The sequence below is a fragment of the Scardinius erythrophthalmus genome (genome assembly GCF_964197995.2).
Source record: "Scardinius erythrophthalmus genome assembly, chromosome: 1".
NCBI lineage: Eukaryota > Metazoa > Chordata > Actinopteri > Cypriniformes > Leuciscidae > Scardinius > Scardinius erythrophthalmus.
Window position 1 is genome coordinate 70,375,253 of NC_138221.1, and position 20,636 is coordinate 70,395,888.

The window sequence follows — 20,636 nt, forward strand, 5'->3', positions numbered from 1 at the left end:
TATCATTCTAGAAGAAATTTTTAGATGGCACTTAGAGGCTTTTGCATCTGAACTCTCTCCCTCTCTCTCTCTCTCTCTCTCTCTCTCTCTCTCTCTCTCTCTTTCTATATATATATATATATATATATATATATATATATATTTATCTGCAAAGTTCATAAAAAGGTGCATAAAGTTCAATAAAAAAAACAGAATTTTTTAGCTATTCTGTTTGGTTTTGTAAGCTAATTTGTATTATTTGGTTAACATGTTTATGTATGAGTCAAGTATTTTTGACATATATTTCTATAAATGCAATTTAAAAAAGAGGGAGTACACAAGAGCAACAGAAGGTTGCTGTTGTATTTAGGTTAAGAGGCCCTTAAAACCCTGTTTATCTATATTATCTATATTATTATTATGGTTGTTATTAATCGTGAATAAATCTAAAGCTTTTGAGACTATTATTTTGTGTTATTGAATTTGTCATGAAGACGTGACCATTTCTTCCTTTTATGTAGGCTTACTAAATAATTTTGATATAAAAAAAGGGAGGGGGGTGCCCTTTTTCAGTTTCAGCACATGCCCCTCAAAAGGTCTGTGCACGGCCCTGGCATAACCCCATAATGAAGATATATAAAAATCTGTTCAGACGCCTCATCCTTCCATAAACTGATCCTCTCGATTCACCAATATCCCCTGGCTTCACAGTAGCCAATGGTTAGCTCTGGTTAGCCGAATGGTTGCAGCCCTTTAAGGGGTTAAAAAGCAAGAATTGTGGTGTATGCTAAATGTAGTGCTATTTGGCAAGATCATCATTTCTCTCTCAAACAAAGACTGTAAACAAACATTATGGATTCTCAATTGAAGGAACCAACTTGTTAACCGTCTTAAAAAAAACAAGAAGTTAATATCCGTTAGTCAAAGGCCGCAGCTCGTCCAATAGCACGTGTTTGTCTAAGCGAGACGGGGATCGATGTTTTACTACATGTTTTTTTTGTGAAGTGTGTAAAGTCGTACTGGTGATTACGATGGAGGAAAAGTGAGAAATGAAAGCCGGGTGTCATTTCTCCTTCAGGAACACAGTGTGTGGATGGCATCAGTCTCTAGAGAAGTGAGCATTTCCTGCCCCTCTTCTTGACCGGCGGAGGGCACAGCACAGCCCGGATGGCCTCGTCGAACACCGTCTTCAGCCCGCGCTGCGTGAGCGCAGAGCACTCCAGATACTTCACAGCCCCTGAGGAACACACACACGAGAGGTTCAGCACAAACGTTCGCAGAAGATACTCTTAAAGGTGCAGTCTGTAAGATTCTCAGCTAGTGGTGGAAATAGGTACTGCAGTCAGATTCAAAATATCAGAGATTGTCGTTTCTCCCGGCCTCAGACTCGACGACGCTCACACGGGTCGCCAGTTTGAGCTCACGCAACAGGAACGAGCACAATGGACGATAAAAATTGCCAACGTTCAATATCACAGACCAAAACAATAACAAACATTCCAGCCTGGAAACGCACATTTCACAGTAAAATAACCGGCTGTAGAAGTGTTTTCCAGAGAAACGAGTATGTTAGCATGTTTCCTCAATATATGAAGAGAAAAGAAAAAAGATCCGCACACGAATATATCGGCCAAAAAGCTCACAAGATTTATTTTCCAGAGGCCACAAATAAAGTTTAAGGCTCTTAAGGCGAGACACTACAGGTGAATAGGGTAAAATTTTTAACTAGCAGATATCACCATGAAACTGTCCCAGTTGATTACTTACATTAAGATGAGAAAAAAATGTATTACAAGTTTTCTGTAATTTAATGTTTGAATATGCAAATTATGCATTATATAATTAAATATGTGCTAATTTGCATATATTCTAATCTGAGTATTGGATAAAGCCAGGTTAAAAATGATTTTTTCTTTGTGTTTACATATTAGATGGGAAAAAATTACAGAGGGATTTATGGATTATCTACTTTTGTTATCCTGTATATCGAATATGCTGTCAATAGCCTTAAAAAATGATTTTCACTATGTTTTTAAATCAGGCTAGGAATAATATATTCACAAATCCCTCTGTAAATTTCTTCATAATATAACTAGGTACAAGACTGGGAAGTTTGGTGTATATCAGTGCTACTGAAGTAGAGATTTCAGACTTGGAGAATGAGAGAAAAGTCATTTTGAGAAAACGGACTATAAAGATTTATCATCAGCCAATGAGATTGCGCATACAGCCCTTTTACTTTCACTGGCATTTCACTGCCTGCCGTGTCTCGCCTTAAGACCCGAAGAAATAAAAATGAATACTGTGCATTAGGGGTGTGCAATATTGACGAAAAAATTATATATCTGGATATTATCACGGTTTTCTTGATGATAATGTGTTTTTGTGCAGGTACCGTGGCTGGATCAGGCCTGTTGTTGACATATTATTCATATTCTATGCGGTGACAGAAATGAACTTTTTTCATTAATTTAGCAATATTTGCCACCTTTAATTGATTTCCAGGGGCATATAAGGGCATTTTTTCTAAACGTATTGGACGTATGCGTAACCTTTTATATCAAATTCTACCATTTAAATGAACTTCTATTAGAATAATAACAGCGTTACAGTGTTTTTCAGAGAAACGAGTATGTGAACTCCCTAATATCTGCAAACATATGGTATTTTTATGCTTTCGTACAGAAAAAAAAATGATATCCAGCATGTTTAAGGTGAAATGCATTATTAAAGTCTTTAATAATGCAGTGTTTGAGCACCTACCGATCTCTTTGGCCATGGCCAGGCCCTGAGGATAGGTGATGGGAGTGAGCTTCTTCTCCTTCAGCTTCTCAATGGTGTCCTTATCGTCTCTCAGATCCAGCTTGGTTCCCACCAGGATGATGGGAGTGGCCGGACAGTGGTGTCTCACTTCTGGGTACCACTGAACACACAAGACATTTCACATTTAATCACTGGTAATAACGTGTGCTAGGCTGGTTTTACCTTGTACTTTGAAGGGAAAAGCGCTCACCTTTGCACGGACGTTCTCGAAAGAGGCAGGACTCACAAGGGAGAAGCAGATGAGAAACACGTCCTGTGGGACAAAAATAAGCATTTAATGATATTAAAAGAACAGACAGGAGACAAATGCTAATCGTTAATCATCCAGATAATTGTGGTCGCATACATTACCAACATAAAGTTAACGTAACTGTAAATTTAGTCTTCATCAATCATAAGACAACAGTAAGAATGGAAAGATATAATCGAGTGGACAGAAAGATTTAGAGAGGACCCATTTTGCCTTTTTTTAACTCTTGATTTTGTCTACTAGAATAGGTTTTCATGTTTGAATGTTCAAAAACACATTAATCGAAGAACGAACTGAACGACAAACTTTGTTTCAACCTGATTTTGTTTGATATTACGTCACATAAGTTTGTTCTTCGATTAATGCGAGTTCATTTGGGCTTTGAATCAGCTTTTTAAAACGAAACTTTCCGGTGTGGTGAACAAATGAGCCCTATTGAAGAGATGAGTATGTATAGGACCCCATTAGTATGCCTGATCTAAATCTGTTCTTGCGATAACTATTGTGAGCTGGCTAAAAGCTGTTAATAAGAAAAATAGTAATATACACAAACAAACATTATTTTATGGTTCTTTTCATTTAAAAAAAAGTGTAACATATCGTGCTGATTATTACGATTAAAAAATAATGACAATTATAATTGCATTACGAATTGCTGTGAATACAGTAAGGCAGTATCAGGGCAGTTTAAGCTCAGCTAGCGCAATCATCATCGGATAACGTTAGCTGTATGCTAAGCTACTATCTAAGCTAACTAAAAAAAAACACACTAACAACGAGAAATGTTTAATTTCACAATCTATAGCTTCGGTTAAATACTTAAGTTAAAAATAAATGAATGACTCGTTATAACGTAGTATCAACGTCTTCTATAATAAAGTGATTTTGTATGATTTGTAACCAGGCACCTGAAGCGATTACCCATAAAACGTGCTTTAAACCAATCGGATTGCTCGGACTCATCTCTTCAGTCGGACTCATTTGTTCACCACACCGGAAAAGTTCGCTCTGGCTGGTAAACGCCTTTGAACTACCATTGGTCAATGGTGATGATGTAATAGGTGGGCGTGTCTCTGAGGCTCCGCCTTCTTTGAGGTGGAAATGTTCTCCTGTTCTAATATATTGTAAAGTTGCTGTATAAATAAACGTGATATGACGTGAGAGCTGAATTGATCAGATGCTTTCTGAGCTGCTGTTTTCTCACCGCTGTCATCTTTGCTGTGTTTATTTTGTTATTGAGAGGAATGCGCACAGCACATATTTACAATTCATATATTAATATTCATATATTCATCTAAACGCTGCTCTCAGCGGTGCGAGCGGAGTCAGATGTTAAATCGCTGTAATGTTATATATGTATATTGCTACAAACTTCGATTGACCCCTAAACGAAGAGCAAGAGCTTCGTTGCCAGTATATCAGGGCCTTAACAGTTCAGTTCCTGTCTCTATGAAGCCCCTCCTCCTGAAAAGCACACTGTGCTCTGATTGGTCGGCTGGAGCAGTGTGTTGTGATTGGTCAAGAGCTTCGAGTGTGTTTGGGAAATGTCCCGCCCCTTACCATAACCAGAAGTTTAACACACTAATAACTAACTCAACCAGGCCCCGCCCCTTTATTCTGCGCATTAATTATTATAATGAGGAATATTGTGACGTGTTCGTTCCCGGAAGAAACTCAAGACTACAAGTTTCAGCGAGTTTCAAGAGAAGAACTGGAGCTTTTTCATGCTCAAACAGCATCATTACACACTGAAGACAGATGAACATGGAAAGAAATAATAACAGGTCCTCTTTAAGTCCACTTTTATGCAAAGGTACCTTTGCGTCTGTTTAATTTAGTGTGTACAGCAAGTCCTTTTACAATATTTCTGAATTGCTAAGACACTAAATCCCATTGTCTGAACCAAATTCTCAATAAGCCTAAACCAGTTTGTCACATAAATCACTCTTTCTGTAAAACATTAAAGGGATACTTCACCTCTGGGAAGATGAATGTGTATTTAAAATAGGTCATTTAAGTAGAAGAAATGTGAAGAAATTTTTTAATTTGGAGCTTTCTAGACTGAGAAAAGCCAGAAAATGTATTTTTGGCTTATGTGGATGAAAGACAACAACTCCCAGAATGCACTTGCTTCACTGCCTTAGGAGGCCACGCCTACCGGTAAGAGCTCAGTTTAAAACAACAAAGCTAGCCTACGTGATGAGTTAGCGAGGGATTTAGAGATCATCCAAAATGTCCGGGATTCGGCTTTTGCGTTCTACAGTCGCCATTCATCATGTTAACTGTGGCGAGCAGGACGAGGCTGACGGCCGCGGGTGAACAGCGCGAGGCCGGTGGCTTCATTACTGAGACGAGCCGGGTCTCGCATCTCTCACGGAGGAGCGGAAATTTTCTTAGCAATGGTAAAACGCACATCAACCGATCACTTGTTTAACGTTCATGTAAACACTACATTCAGGCTCACCGATCGGAATGAATTCAGTTAGATTGAAACAAAAGGTGTGCATGTAAACAAGGAATAGCGACCGCAGAAAGCAAAAGCCGAATCCCGGACATTTTGAACGATCTCGCCCGCCGGACAAGTCCGGGAAAAGGAGGATGGTAACCCCTACTTACTCAGCTTTCTCCTACTATTCAGCTTTCTCCACAGAACAAGAGCATGCTAGCTTAGCTTCCAAAGAAAGACGGCTGATACTGTGTACATTCTGTGAGTGAGATCCCACCCTGTATGGGCGGGCTGAAAACATGCGGAACAACGCCATCTACTGGCTGTAGTCTTTAGCCTCTGGACAGAAAATCCTCCGATGACGCAAAATGACGATTTTTGCGTCATCGGAGGATTTTTTCCAGACAAAAAATACATAAATCTCTCCTCTCAGGGGGATATGAGGGGGGAAAGCATGGTAATTCGAAAATACTACAGGTTTTCTACTAATACAAAGCTTAATGCTAAATCCTGAAGTAACCCTTTAAGCTCTGTGATGGTACCGTTTGAGGGTAGGACAGGGGGCGGAGCCTGTCGTAATCCTCCTGTCCAGCCGTGTCCCACAGACCCAGGTTCACTGGCTTCCCGTCCACCATCACATTCGCAGAATAATTATCAAATCTGTCAAGTGAGAATGAGAATGTTATCAGCGATCACCAGGTTAAAATGCTGACACATGCAGAACCTAAAGACCTTTATCTCTTTTAATTACCCGTTTTAATTGCCCTTGCTTTTATTTTGTGCTTATTTTCTACGCAAAGCACTTTGAATTGCCATAGTGTGATATTTTAATTACTTTCTATGTCTCTCTCTCTTTCATGATAGACCAGCCCACTTAAAAAAGCACCATCTCGTGATTTAAAAGGTTTCCTGACTGAGTCTCGGAGGACTTTAGCATTAATTTATGGAGGGCATTTTACTAGGCTGTGTGTTAGAGCCGCACGATTAACTGTTAAAAGATCACAATCCTAACCTTCACAGCTAACATTCAAGCTAGCGTTTGCGCTGACCCAGAGAGCAGTCGTCATGTTTAGGTATGAAACCGCTTAAACAGTCTTTTCAACCACACAGCATCATTATCTCTGTTATACAATAACTCATATTTCCAGAGAAGTCGGTTTTGGATATAAACACTGAGCAAAACGAAAGTAACTTGACTCTTCAAATAAAGATTGTAGGTAACACTTTATTTTACAGTGTCCTTGTTGAATATGTTACATGTACTTACCATAGTAATAACAGTAAATTATGCATAATTACATGCACTTAACCCTCAACCAAACCCTAACCCTATAGTAAGTACATGTAGTTAATTAATATTACTCAGTACTTACATATATAATTACACTGTAACAATGACACCTTAAAATAAAGTGTAACCCCAGATTGGATCAATGACGTAGTTAACTGCAGAAAGTAAACTTTTGTCAGAGCCTCTAGTAAATTAATTGCATGTTATTTTGTTATTTAGATTGTCGGTTCAGACAGGTCACATTGTAGTTAGGGGTGGGGGAAAAAATCGATTCTTAGATGAATCGCGATTCGGGACGTGGACGATTCTGAATCGATTCACAAATGTCAAAAATCGATTTTCTAAAAAAAAAAAAAAAATTCTAATAACGTAACATTGACGGAACGCAAAAGGCGGAACTCTGAAGCGGACGTACACGTGCGCGGACATTCTGTGGCGTGCACATAACAGAGACGCGCACATAACGGACGCATGATGGCTAAGCGCCAAATGTGCAGTCACAAAAAGTTACATTTTGACTGTAAGTTACTCTCTGCAGATGTTCATTCACTTTCTTTGTATAAGCTGTTTTTGATTGTGGTATACAGCAAACATAACATAACATAACAAGTCATAACTCTTTATTATTTAGTTGTGTACTATAAGTCAAGAGCGACTTTGTATGTTACTAATTATTCAGAATATGCATAAGTCCACAAGCATTATACGTTATGATAGCTTCTGGTACATAATTCTATATTTTTGAACGAAAACTGTTTGTGAATTTGCTACAGCAAAATGTTTTTTTTTTTGTATGAAGGATTATATTGCTAATTGGAAATAACAAGAGGATGTTGGTTAGAAGTCTATTATTAAATGCTACTATGCTAGAGATTCAGAATATGCTGAAGTTTGTATTAATTTACTACAAGTATGCTGCTAGTACAAGCACACATTTATTTTCCTGTTGGTTCTCAGCAATGTTGGGACATATGCTGGCAAATGTAACCTTACAGTTGACTTGCCAAATCACTTCCATTTGTTTTATTAATAAAATTAATATAGGAAGTATTAGAAGTAATGGTCGTTATGGGTCATCATAAATACTTTGCTTTAAAAGTACCAAGTAAAAACAGTTTTTCAATGTTTTTGATAAAAGGCACTTCCCTGAGAATTGAACTTAATAAATGTGAAAAAGACACTTTAATGTTTATGTTTGTCATTCTGTATAGCAAAGCAGATGAGATCATGATCAGAAACCTGATTAGAAATCATTATGAATAAAATCGAATTGTTTTGAATCGAAAATCTTTTTGAATCGAAAATCGATTTTGAATCGAATCGTGGCCTCAAGAATCGGAATCGAATCGAATCGTGAGATGGTAAAAGATTCCCACCCCTAATTGTAGTTAACTATTCCAATATTGACTGAAGATTAAAATAATATGAATATTTAGATTAATACTGTAATATTGCAGCAGTGGCTGTTTTCTATGCTAAAATGGACACTTTTTCTTAGAGGCTAATCTAGAAGAAATGAAATGATTTCTATGTTTACATAGGTGTGTGTGTGTGTGTGTGTGTGTGTGTGTGTGTGTGTGTGTGTGTGTGTGTGTGTGTGTGTGTGTGTGTGTGTGTGTGTGTGTGTGTGTGTGTGTGTGTGTGTGTGTGTGTGATATTTGAGCAAGCACACTCACACTGTGGGGATGTACTCTCCAGGGAAGGCATTGGTGGTGTAGCTGATCAGCAGACATGTTTTACCCACGGCTCTGGAATGACGAAGAGGAAGAACAACAGTCATGCGATGATGGTAAACACAGGGGAACATGATACAGGACAGTGACAGTAACAGGCTGAAAAACGAGTCTGTGGAGCAGAGCCGCAGATAACACAAGGCCCCGCCTCCCCCTCGTGTCAAAGCGTGACAATCAAAGTTTACAGCCTCGCTGAGATATTTAAGTGGAAATATCCTTCTGGTCACGAATAGAGAGAGAGAGAAACAGCATGAGAGTGAATTGCAGGAACAGCGATCAGGCAGACTCGTGTTCTCTGTCCTCTCCACGGCTGGAGTCAGCAGAGAACAGTTAATGTGTGCATCTCTCTCTAGTCTGTCTGTCTGTCTGTCTGTCTGTCTGTCTGTCTGTCTGTCTGTCTGTCTGTCTGTCTGTCTGTCTGTCTGTCTGTCTGTCTGTCTGTCTGTCTGTCTGTCTGTCTGTCCGTCTGTTTCTCTGTTTCTCTGTCTGTCTGTCTGTCTGTCTGTCTGTCTGTCTGTCTGTCTCTCTGTCTCTCTGTCTCTCTGTCTGTCCGTCTGTTTCTCTGTCTGTCTGTGTCTATCTGTCTGTCTGTCTGTCTCTCTCTCTGCCTGTCTATCTCTCTGTCTGTCTCCCTGTTTTGCTCTGTCTATCTCTGTCTGTCTCACAACACCGGCCACTTCCAGAGCTGTTCTGTGACTTTGTGCCTGACAAAAAAAAAGTGAGAGTGAAATTCAACTAGAGCAACGGTGTTCGTTTATAAACTGCAGCTCGGAAAAGATAACCGCGTGTGCGTTAACATGCGTTCATATGCTCAAACGCACACTTTCCAGCAACACATCACTGGGGACCAGTACAATATACCAGTACAATAGTACAATATACCAGTACAATATACCAGTACACTACACCAGTACAATATACCAGTACAATATACCAGTACACTACACCACTACAATATACCACTACACCAGTACACTACACCAGTAGGCTTGGGCGGTATTCGAATTTTGATACCGTCAAACCCCCTCCCAATTTTACCGGGGTATACGGTATTACCGTGACTAATTAAAAATGATGACATAATGGGCTCAGACGGCGTCACCAAACTGTTGGTTTGTGCCTACACAGTTCAGAAACTGAATGCCAGATCGGGCAAAAAAAAAAAAAAAAAAATCAAGCCGTGCACGTTGTGTCTGAGTCCGGTCGACGGCATTAACTGTTATTATGAGCCCGAGCCCACCATTATTCAACATAATACTGTGTGCGTGCAACAAGCAAGAAGTGCCTTTGTAATCCGGTGACGCGTGTCCATTTGATTTTTAATAAAACTTTTCTGTAAAGGTGGAAGTTGACGATCGCCATCTCTGTAGTGAGCGCGCATATAGAGAGAAATGCACATCATTGATTAATCAGACTATATTTCTTTTCGTTTTGAATTGTTTCGTTTAAAGAAATTGACGATCACCATCTCCATAGTGAACGATAGAGAGAAATGCACATCATGGATTACAGAGAGTAGGCTAGTCTATTTCTTTTCGGTTTGTATGGTTTCGTTTGCTGAAATTGATGATCACATCTCCGTATGAACGCGCCTAGAGAGAAATGCACATCATGGATTAAATAATCAGAGTGGCCTTTGTCTTTTCGTTTTGAGAAATTGACGATCGCCATCTCTGTGAACGCCATAGAGAGAAATGCACATCATGGATTAATCAGAGAGTAGGCTACCCTATATTTCTTTTCGTTTTGAATTGTTTTGTTTAAAGAAATTGACGATCGCCATCTCCAAGTTTCGGTTAAAGTGACCGCGGCATGCCATCGCCCATCATGTCATGATTATATTAAATATATAGGCAATTGGTTGATGAAAAATTTATTAAAATTAAGATAGAATTTATACAAAACGAAATTCGTTTTAAAGAGGCCTTTTACAAAACGAAATTTATTGAAGTGGTCAAATCGTCTGACTCCCGATGCATCCCATCTTATTTGTGCTGTTCACTTTTCATAATCAAGAAAGATGGAAAAAATAACATTATAATATTTTAACCAATACGAAACAACGCGCTTATTTAATGAACTCGAGAACAAAATGCATCCTGGCAGCAGTGAGTGGGTGGTAGTTTCGGAGATGCGACATTAGGTTAGAGGTGTTTACATCTCTCGCGGTCACCTTTTTATGGAACAATTTACAAATTGCCTCATCAGTATTTACCGCCTCTCCCTTCTCATTCGGTTGGAACCAGAAATATTGCCAAACTGCAACCACACATAAGCATTTTTTAGCCAATAAATAAATTATATATATTATAGGCTATATAAGTGCCGGTAATGACGGTATTGAAACTGATACCGGTGCTATTTTAAGATCCCGCGGTATCCGATATTACCGTAATACCGCCCAACCCTATACACCAGTACAATATACCACTACACCAGTACAATACACCAGTACAATATACCACTACACCAGTACAATATACCAGTACAATATACCAGTACACCAGTACAATATACCAGTACACCAGTACAATATACCAGTACACCAGTACAATATACCAGTACAATATACCAGTACACCAGTACAATATACCAGTACAATATACCAGTACACCAGTACAATATACCAGTACACCAGTACAATATACCAGTACAATATACCACTACACCAGTACAATATACCAGTACAATATACCAGTACACCAGTACAATATACCAGTACACCAGTACAATATACCAGTACACTAGTACAATATACCAGTACACCAGTACAATATACCAGTACACCAGTACAATATACCACTACACTACACCAGTACAATATACCAGTACAATATACCAGTACAATATACCAGTACACCAGTACAATATACCAGTACAATATAACAGTACACCAGTACAATATACCAGTACACTACACCAGTACAATATACCAGTATACTACACCAGTACAGCAGTACAATATACCAGTACAATATACCAGTACAATATACCACTACACCAGTACAATATACCAGTACAATATACCAGTACACCAGTACAATATACCAGTACACCAGTACAATATACCACTACAATATACCAGTACACCTGTCCAATATACCAGTACACCAGTACAATATACCACTACACTACACCAGTACAATATACCAGTACAATAGTACAATATACCAGTACAATATAACAGTACACCAGTACAATATACCAGTACACTACACCAGTACAATATACCAGTATACTACACCAGTACAGCAGTACAATATACCAGTACAATATACCAGTACAATATACCACTACACCAGTACAATATACCAGTACAATATACCAGTACACCAGTACAATATACCAGTACACCAGTACAATATACCACTACAATATACCAGTACACCTGTCCAATATACCAGTACACCTGTCCAATATACCAGTACACCAGTACAATATACCACTACACTACACCAGTACAATATACCAGTACAATATACCAGTACAATATACCAGTACAATATACCAGTACAATATACCAGTACAATATACCAGTACAATATACCACTTAGGGCTGGGCGATTTAAATCGCGATATTGTTATGCGCATCTCGTCAGTAAAGCCGGTTCCTTGATTAGTAGTAAATCGCCACCACCTGTTTTCAGATGGAGCGGCATTTAGGGCTGAGGAGATAATTAAGTGATTAATTTAGTGATGATTGAGCATTATTGAAGACACCTGATGTTAACAAGCAGAATCACTGAAGGAGCAAATCACAAATTGTAAGTTACCATTAAGGTGATGGGTGTTTGCTTTAGTTGGGCTCTTGACTATTATATGTTTACTTTAATATTTACTGTTGTTCGTCTGCTGTTATTGATTTAAAACAGTTACGTGAACAAAGTAAACTGTTTTCTTATAGTGTTGGCTACGTTTTGACATAATCATGCTATGATCTGAAAAAGGAAACATATTGAGATAGTTTGGTTTAACTTGTTAGCAGCAGTTTTGTGATTCTACAGCCTATGATTATCAGTACTTTACTTATAATTCAAATTTAATAAACATTGTTCTGATCAAAAAGACATTCAGACATATTCATTCAAAACACAGACATCAATAATCAGCCTGTGAATCTCAACAATGGTGACAATAATAAAGCATGTTGCAGTGGCTGCCACCAATCACAACTCATTAATGGCTCCCATCATGCATTGCAGTATGAATAAATTATGATCTGAATTGTCTATGTAATTTACTTTTCCTAATTGAATATTCTGCTCCTCACCATTGTTGAGATGCATAGACTGAATCTTGACATCTGTGTGTGCCTAAAAGAATGATTTCTTTTTAAATATCTAATAAAAAATCCTTTAAATTACATAAAAAATTCTGGCCATTTATGCAGATTCACAGTTATGCTGTAACCAATAACATAAATCGAAGTCAGAAAGAAGGATTTTAATGAGTTCAGTGATCAAGTTCGAATGATGATTGTCATAATATAACCCACACCATCAGATCACTTTTTTTTCTTTGTTTATCTGTCAGTTTTAAAGGAGAAGTTCACTTTTAAAAAAACTTTTGCTGATAATTTACTCACCCCCATGTCATCCAAGATGTCCATGTCTTTCTTTCTTCAGTCGAAAAGAAATTAAGGTTTTTGATGAAAACATTCCAGGATTTTCCCCCATATTATGGATTCCATTGGGACTCAAACGGTTCAAGGTCCAAATGACAGTTTCAGTGCAGCTGCAAAGGGCTTTAAACGATACCAGACGACGAATAAGGGTCTTATCTAGCGAAACGATCGGTCATTTCAAAAATAAATAAAAAAGTTTAAGTTTTATGAGCACAAATGTTCGCCTTGCTCTGTTCTGTGATGCGCATTCGTGACGTCACGTAATACGTAATTACGTTGAAAAGGTCAAGTTTGAGTGTTTACAAATGTGCGGAAGGAGGACCATATACACATTTTCAAATGTCTTTGTGTCAGTTTATCGTTTAAAATGCCCATTTCGTGTGCGTATCCTGGCTGTTTTAATATTAAAAAGCCAAAAAGAACATTTTCTTCAGGACAGAAATTTTTCAACCGTGACCTTTTCAACGTGATTGCGTATTACGTGACGTCACGAACGCGCATCACAGAACAGAGCAAGGCGAACATTTGTGCTTATAAAACTTCAACTTTTTTATTTATTTTTGAAATGACCGATCGTTTCGCTAGATAAGACCCTTATTCGTCGTCTGGTATCGTTTAAAGCCCTTTGCAGCTGCACTGAAACTGTCATTTGGACCTTGAACCGTTTGAGTCCCAATGGAATCCATAATATGGGGGAAAATCCTGGAATGTTTTCATCAAAAACCTTAATTTCTTTTCGACTGAAGAAAGAAAGACATGGACATCTTGGATGACATGGGGGTGAGTAAATTATCAGCAAAAGTTTTTTTAAAAGTGAACTTCTCCTTTAACTCAAATACAACAGCCAAACAAAATCTAAAGTACACATATAATGGTCTAGAGCCCAACTAAAGCAACTACCCATCACAATAATGGTAACTTACAATTTGCGATTTTCTTCTTCAGTGATTCTGCTTGTTAACATCAGGTGTCTTCAATAATGCTCAATCATCACTAAATTAATCACTTAATTATCTCATTAACTTAAACACTCTTGAGTGTGGACTCATACACTCCCAGGAGTGTTAATTAAACACTGGAGTTTTTGCTGTGTACAAAGAGCCGTAGTTAACTGACAAGCTGAGCCATATCGCATTAAATATCGCTGGCGATACGTCCGCGATATTAATGCGATATGGCTCAGCTTGTCAGTTAACTACGGCTCTTTGTAGTAAATGCCGCTCCATCTGAAAGCAGGTGATGGCGATTTACTACTAATCAAGGAACCGGCTTTACTGATGAGATGCGCATAACAATATCGCGATTTAAATCGCCCAGCCCTAATACCACTACACCAGTACAATATACCAGTACAATATACCAGTACAATATACCACTACACCAGTACAATATACCAGTACAATATACCAGTACAATATACCAGTAAAATATACCACTACACCAGTACAATATACCAGTACAATATACCACTACACCAGTACAATATACCAGTACAATATACCAGTACAATATACCAGTACAATATACCAGTAAAATATACCACTACACCAGTACAATATACCAGTACAATATACCAGTACAATATACCAGTACAATATACCAGTACAATATACCACTACACCAGTACAATATACCAGTACAATATACCAGTACAATATACCAGTACAATATACCAGTACAATATACCAGTACACCAGTACACCAGTACAATATACCAGTACACTACACCAGTACAATATACCACTACACTACACCAGTACAATATACCAGTACACCAGTACAATATACCAATACAATATACCACTACACCAGTACAATATACCAGTACACCAGCACAATATACCACTACAATATACCAGTACACCAGTACAATATACCAGTACACTACACCACTACACTACACCAGTACAATATACCAGTACACCAGTACAATATACCAGTACACTACACCAGTACACCAGTACAATATACCAGTACAATATACCAGTACAATATACCAGTACAATATACCACTACACCAGTACAATATACCAGTACAATATACCAGTACAATATACCAGTACAATATACCACTACACCAGTACAATATACCAGTACAATATACCAGTACAATATACCACTACACCAGTACAATATACCAGTACAATATACCAGTACAATATACCAGTACAATATACCAGTACAATATACCAGTACACCAGTACAATATACCAGTACACTACACCAGTACAATATACCACTACACTACACCAGTACAATATACCAGTACACCAGTACAATATACCAATACAATATACCACTACACCAGTACAATATACCAGTACACCAGCACAATATACCACTACAATATACCAGTACACCAGTACAATATACCAGTACACTACACCACTACACTACACCAGTACAATATACCAGTACACCAGTACAATATACCAGTACACTACACCAGTACACCAGTACAATATACCAATACAATATACCACTACACCAGTACAATATACCAGTACACCAGCACAATATACCACTACAATATACCAGTACACCAGTAAAATATACCAGTACACTACACCACTACACTACACCAGTACAATATACCAGTACACCAGTACAATATACCAGTACACTACACCAGTACACCAGTACAATATACCAGTACACTACACCAGTACACCAGCACAATATACCACTACAATATACCAGTACACCAGTACAATATACCAGTACACTACACCAGTACACCAGCACAATATACCACTACAATATACCAGTACACCAGTACAATATACCAGTACACTACACCAGTACAATATACCAGTACAACATACCAGTACAACATACCAGTACACCAGTACAATATACCAGTACACCAGTACAATATACCAGTACACCAGTACAATATACCAGTACACCAGTACACTACGAGCGTGATGTCAGACGCACATGCTTTTAAAACAAGACGAGGATTATCTAGAGTCTCAAAGTCAGTTTAGTCACAAACTCTGCTATAAAGCGAGATGTGTTGAGATTGACTAATGATCTACAGGCTACACTGGATCTGACATGCTGATTGGCTGGACACACACTGGTCAATGAGATTGACTAATGATCTACAGGCTACACTGGATCTGACATGCTGATTGGCTGGACACACACTGGTCAATGAGATTGACTAATGATCTACAGGCTACACTGGATCTGACATGCTGATTGGCTGGACACACACTGGTCAGTACACATGCACATCCCTCAGCGAATAACCATCAACTATCAAATATTGCTTTCATTGTTTAAAATGACGTGCTATGACAAGCCATTTGAGCTTTTGTTCATTCACATGATGCATTTTTGATATCAAGAATTTACATTTGTACCATTTAAACTGAATTCTTGATATCAAAAATGCATCATGTGAATGAACAAAAGCTCAAATGGCTTGTCATAGCACGTCATTTTAAATGATGAAAGCAATATTTGATAGTTGATGGTTATTAAGAATGTACTTTTTCCTAGTAACAATGTCTACTTCTGATATCAGGAATGACATGTTCATCAGCACTAGTTAAAGGAGGGAGGATTGTAGTGGGAGCACTGGGGGGTCAGGTGTGACCGTGCCATTGGCTCACGGCTCAGGGGTCAGGGGTCAGGTGTGACGGCCCCTCTACAGAGCTCAGGGTCGGCTCTGTCATCATTAAGATCAAACGCGCTCTCATACGAGTCTCGCTGTAGGGCTGAAATCTCAGTGTGTGCTCTCCACTTCCTCCTCAAACCGAAAGCATTTTTGCAAACTTTTTAAAATGCTAAGAAAAGAAAAAGAAAAGCTGCACATATTAAACTCAAACTGAAATTATCACACAACCAATGCTTCTCATTTTCTTCTTTCTAGAATTAATCAATGAAATTCATCTATTAACATGTTAACTAGGAGAAAAATACACACATTTAGTGAGACTATGTGGAAACACTTTATTTTACAGTGTCATTGCTACATATGCTACATTACTGTAGTAATTACAGTACATTATGCATAATTACATGCAATTAACCCTCAACCAAACCCTAATCCTATAGTAAGTACATGTAGTTAATTAATATTACTCAGTACTTAAATATATATAATTACACTGTAACAACACCACCTTAAAATAAAGTGTAATCCACTATTTTAATTAATTGTTTCAAGTATGTAAAGCCTGACGCATAAAATAAATCAATCTATTTTAAATGGAACAGTTTATCGAACCTTTATAAAGAATCTAAAAGAAAATATATATTTTTTTAAAACAATTGCATATGTGTTTAAGTTTTGTTTAATATAGTTTAAGCTTAATGCAAAATCATGCAGAGATGGTTATTACAGTGTAACATCAGTCGCCGTCTCTCTATATCTGCCAATAATGTCTTAGTAAGGTCATATTTACATGCTTAGTTTTGAATAAAATAAAAGCCTAAAGTCAAAACTCATCATATAAAGCGATCGAGTCTCTTCAGAAAATTACCACTCGATTGATGCGGATTAGTTTCACGATCTCTTTATGGACTTTCTGAAGCGGTAGTTGCTTAGTCTGTCAATGGAGGGACAGAGATCTCTTCATTAAAAACATCTGCATTTGCGTTTCGAAGATGAACGAAAGTCTGACGAGTTTGAAACGAGAAATTAATGACAGAATTTACATTTTTAACCCTTTAATTTGTGCATGATTTCACACTTAAAATAATCGTTTTTGAAGAGTTTATCTGAATGTAAAGAAGTGTGAACTTGTGGCGGTCATTGAATAATCAGTGTTTAAGTGTTTAATAATCAACTTAGTGTTTCACCAAAGTCAATACCTATTACAATAAATAATAATAGAAGTTCATTCAATTTCAATCCAATTATCAACAAAAAAAAGTTACAGGAAGTTTAATCAATGGCTTTGAAGAGGGAGAGTTATATCCCAGTTAATGTAAATGATCAGAGGAGATTGATAAGATGATCTTTGATTCGGCTTGGGAAAACAATAATACATTACATAAGAAAAACTTATGTCTAAATGAACTTAACTTAAAATGGTGGTCTCAATTTCCTGAACGCCACTACATTACACAATTAGCAGTCTGATTGGAATATTATTATTTTATATTTAATATTTTACCTCCATATTTTATCAAGCCTGGGTGGAATAAATGTGTTTTTTACTTGCAATTTTGGTATTAAAATACTTGTCAAACTTTCTGCATTTCATCATCAAGCTCTTCTAGCGTGTTCAGTTTAACTTACAAACGCAACTCTACAATTAAACACTTTATATCTGGAATAATGAGGACACTCGATTTGAACAAAACACTATTTTCTTTTGACAATTTCTGAATAAAGTTGTTTTGGTGGATTGATTATTTAACTCAGGTGGCCTGCTTTTTACTTATAAGGAATTCATGTTTTATAGGATTAAAAAATAAAGTGAAGCAAAGTGAAAAAATAAAGTCAAAGTAAAGTGAAAAAATAAAGTAAAAAAATAAAGTAAAGTGAAAAAATAAAGTAAAGTGAAAAAATAAAGTAAAGTGAAAAAATAAAGTCAAAGTAAAGTGAAAAATAGGATCAATATTGAAAAATAAAGTAAAGTGAAAGAATAAATTAAAGTAAAGTGAAAAAATTAAGTAATGTAAAGTGAAAAAATTAAGTAAAGTGTAAGAATAAAGTAAAGTAAAGAAAAAAATAAAATTAAGTGAAAAATAAAGTAAAGTGAAAAAATAAAATCAAAGTAAAGTGAAAAATAGGGTCAATATTGAAAAATAAAGTAAAGTGAAAGAATAAATTAAAGTGAAAAATTAAAGTAATGTAAAGTGAAAAAATAAGTAAAGTGAAAAAATTAAGTAAAGTGTAAGAATAAAGTAAAGTAAAGTGAAAAAAATAAAGTCAAAGTAAAGTAAAAAAATAAAATAAAGTGAAAAGATAAAGTCAAAGTAAAATGAAAAATAGGGTCAATATTGAAAAATAAAGTAAAGTGAAAAAATAGGGGCAATATTGAAAAATTAAGTAAAGTGTAAGAATAAAGTAAAGTAAAGTGAAAAAAATAAAGTCAAAGTAAAGTGAAAAAATAAAATAAAGTGAAAGAATAAAGTCAAAGTAAAGTGAAAAATAGGGTCAATATTGAAAAATAAAGTAAAGTGAAAGAATAGGGTCAATATAGTCCTCGAAGACACTAAAAGCTATTATTCAAATTGTACAAGCATTTACACTCTCTAAAGTAGTATAATTGTTGTTTAAACATCTCCCTTGGATTTTAAATTTTTAGTTGTTATTGTATTTTTGTTTTGACATTTTCTTCAGTATAAAAAAATAAAAAGTAAGCCCGTGCGCGTGCGCGTCACGCCGGAGGCAGCAGGAGTCGGCGAGGCCGTGATCGCGGTGTAAAGCGGCACTTCAACAGACTCTGAGACACAGTTTGAGTGATTATAAGAGAGTAAAGTCATCTTCAGAGGGACACAATGTCAGTGCCGAGACTGTAAAGTTACTCACCCGTCCCCGACGACCACACACTTGATGGCCTGCATGACTTCAGCTCGATATTCACTCTCCCTCCGCGCGAAACTATACAAGATCGGTCAGATGAACGACGCTGTTCAGACGACACGTATTACGGCTGGGGAATTAAGACGCTTTTGTAAATTAAGTTTTCTTCCTCCTCTCATTCCCACACACAGGAATGAAGTCGAGTAAGAAAGTTTGAAGCCACCACCCAAGACAGGAAGTGACTCTTACAGATTTACAAGCGCACTTCCGCTCGGTTCCCTCCAGAATAAAAGTCCTACAGCTCACACTCATTTCTTTCTTTCTTTCTTTCTTTCTTTCTTTCTTTCTTTCTTTCTTTCTTTCTTTCTTTCTTTCTTTCTTTCTTTCTTTCTTTCTTTCTTTCTTTCTTTCTTTCTTTCTTTCTTTCTTTCTTTCTTTGCTTATTTCCTCCTATATTTACACGAAGTAACAGATTATTTAAATAAAATTCCTCATGACAGGATGTCATAAGTGAAAAAACACGAACAAAACAAGCTAAGTGAGGACAACTCAATGAAAGCATGTTTCACAATATCACAATTAATGTATCACAATCACAGTTAAATCTGTTTGCAATATAGTAATTGCCAGGGGGTAATATTTATAAATTCATTTAAAAGAACAGAGAAGATTAAACAATACACACAGTGTTCAAAATGAAGACACATTTATTGCGACACTTTGTAGTTGTCGAATGAATTTGGCCTCCTAGATATGTGAATGGTCTTATTCAGAATTTCTGTATGAAAAATATCTATATCTATATACATTTCATTTTTGTTAAATGTCTAAATTTCAAGTTTACAGAATGTTTTTTTAAAAAAACAGCTTTGAGACAGTACATTCATTCAGGGATTCACGCAGCTATGCTTTATTTTAGATCTCTTAATTTATTTATTATTTTTCAGCAAGGTGGCTTAATTATTTAACATTTTTGTTTTTTTGTTTTGTTTTTTACATT

The 20,636-nt window shown here is 36.8% G+C and overlaps 1 protein-coding gene across 1 annotated transcript; it reads right to left on the minus strand.

Moving 5' to 3' along the window:
- Positions 1 to 247: 247 nt before the first annotated feature.
- Positions 248 to 19,907, minus strand: rac1b (Rac family small GTPase 1b). The gene is made up of 6 exons (XM_081383427.1): positions 19,643 to 19,907; positions 8,466 to 8,537; positions 6,041 to 6,158; positions 2,993 to 3,055; positions 2,743 to 2,902; positions 248 to 1,216 (listed from the first exon to the last, which is right to left on the minus strand). Exons 1-6 carry the CDS (start codon positions 19,675 to 19,677, stop codon positions 1,086 to 1,088), a joined length of 579 nt encoding a protein of 192 aa, XP_081239553.1. The 5' UTR covers positions 19,678 to 19,907; the 3' UTR covers positions 248 to 1,085.
- Between the last annotated feature and the right edge of the window lie 729 nt (positions 19,908 to 20,636).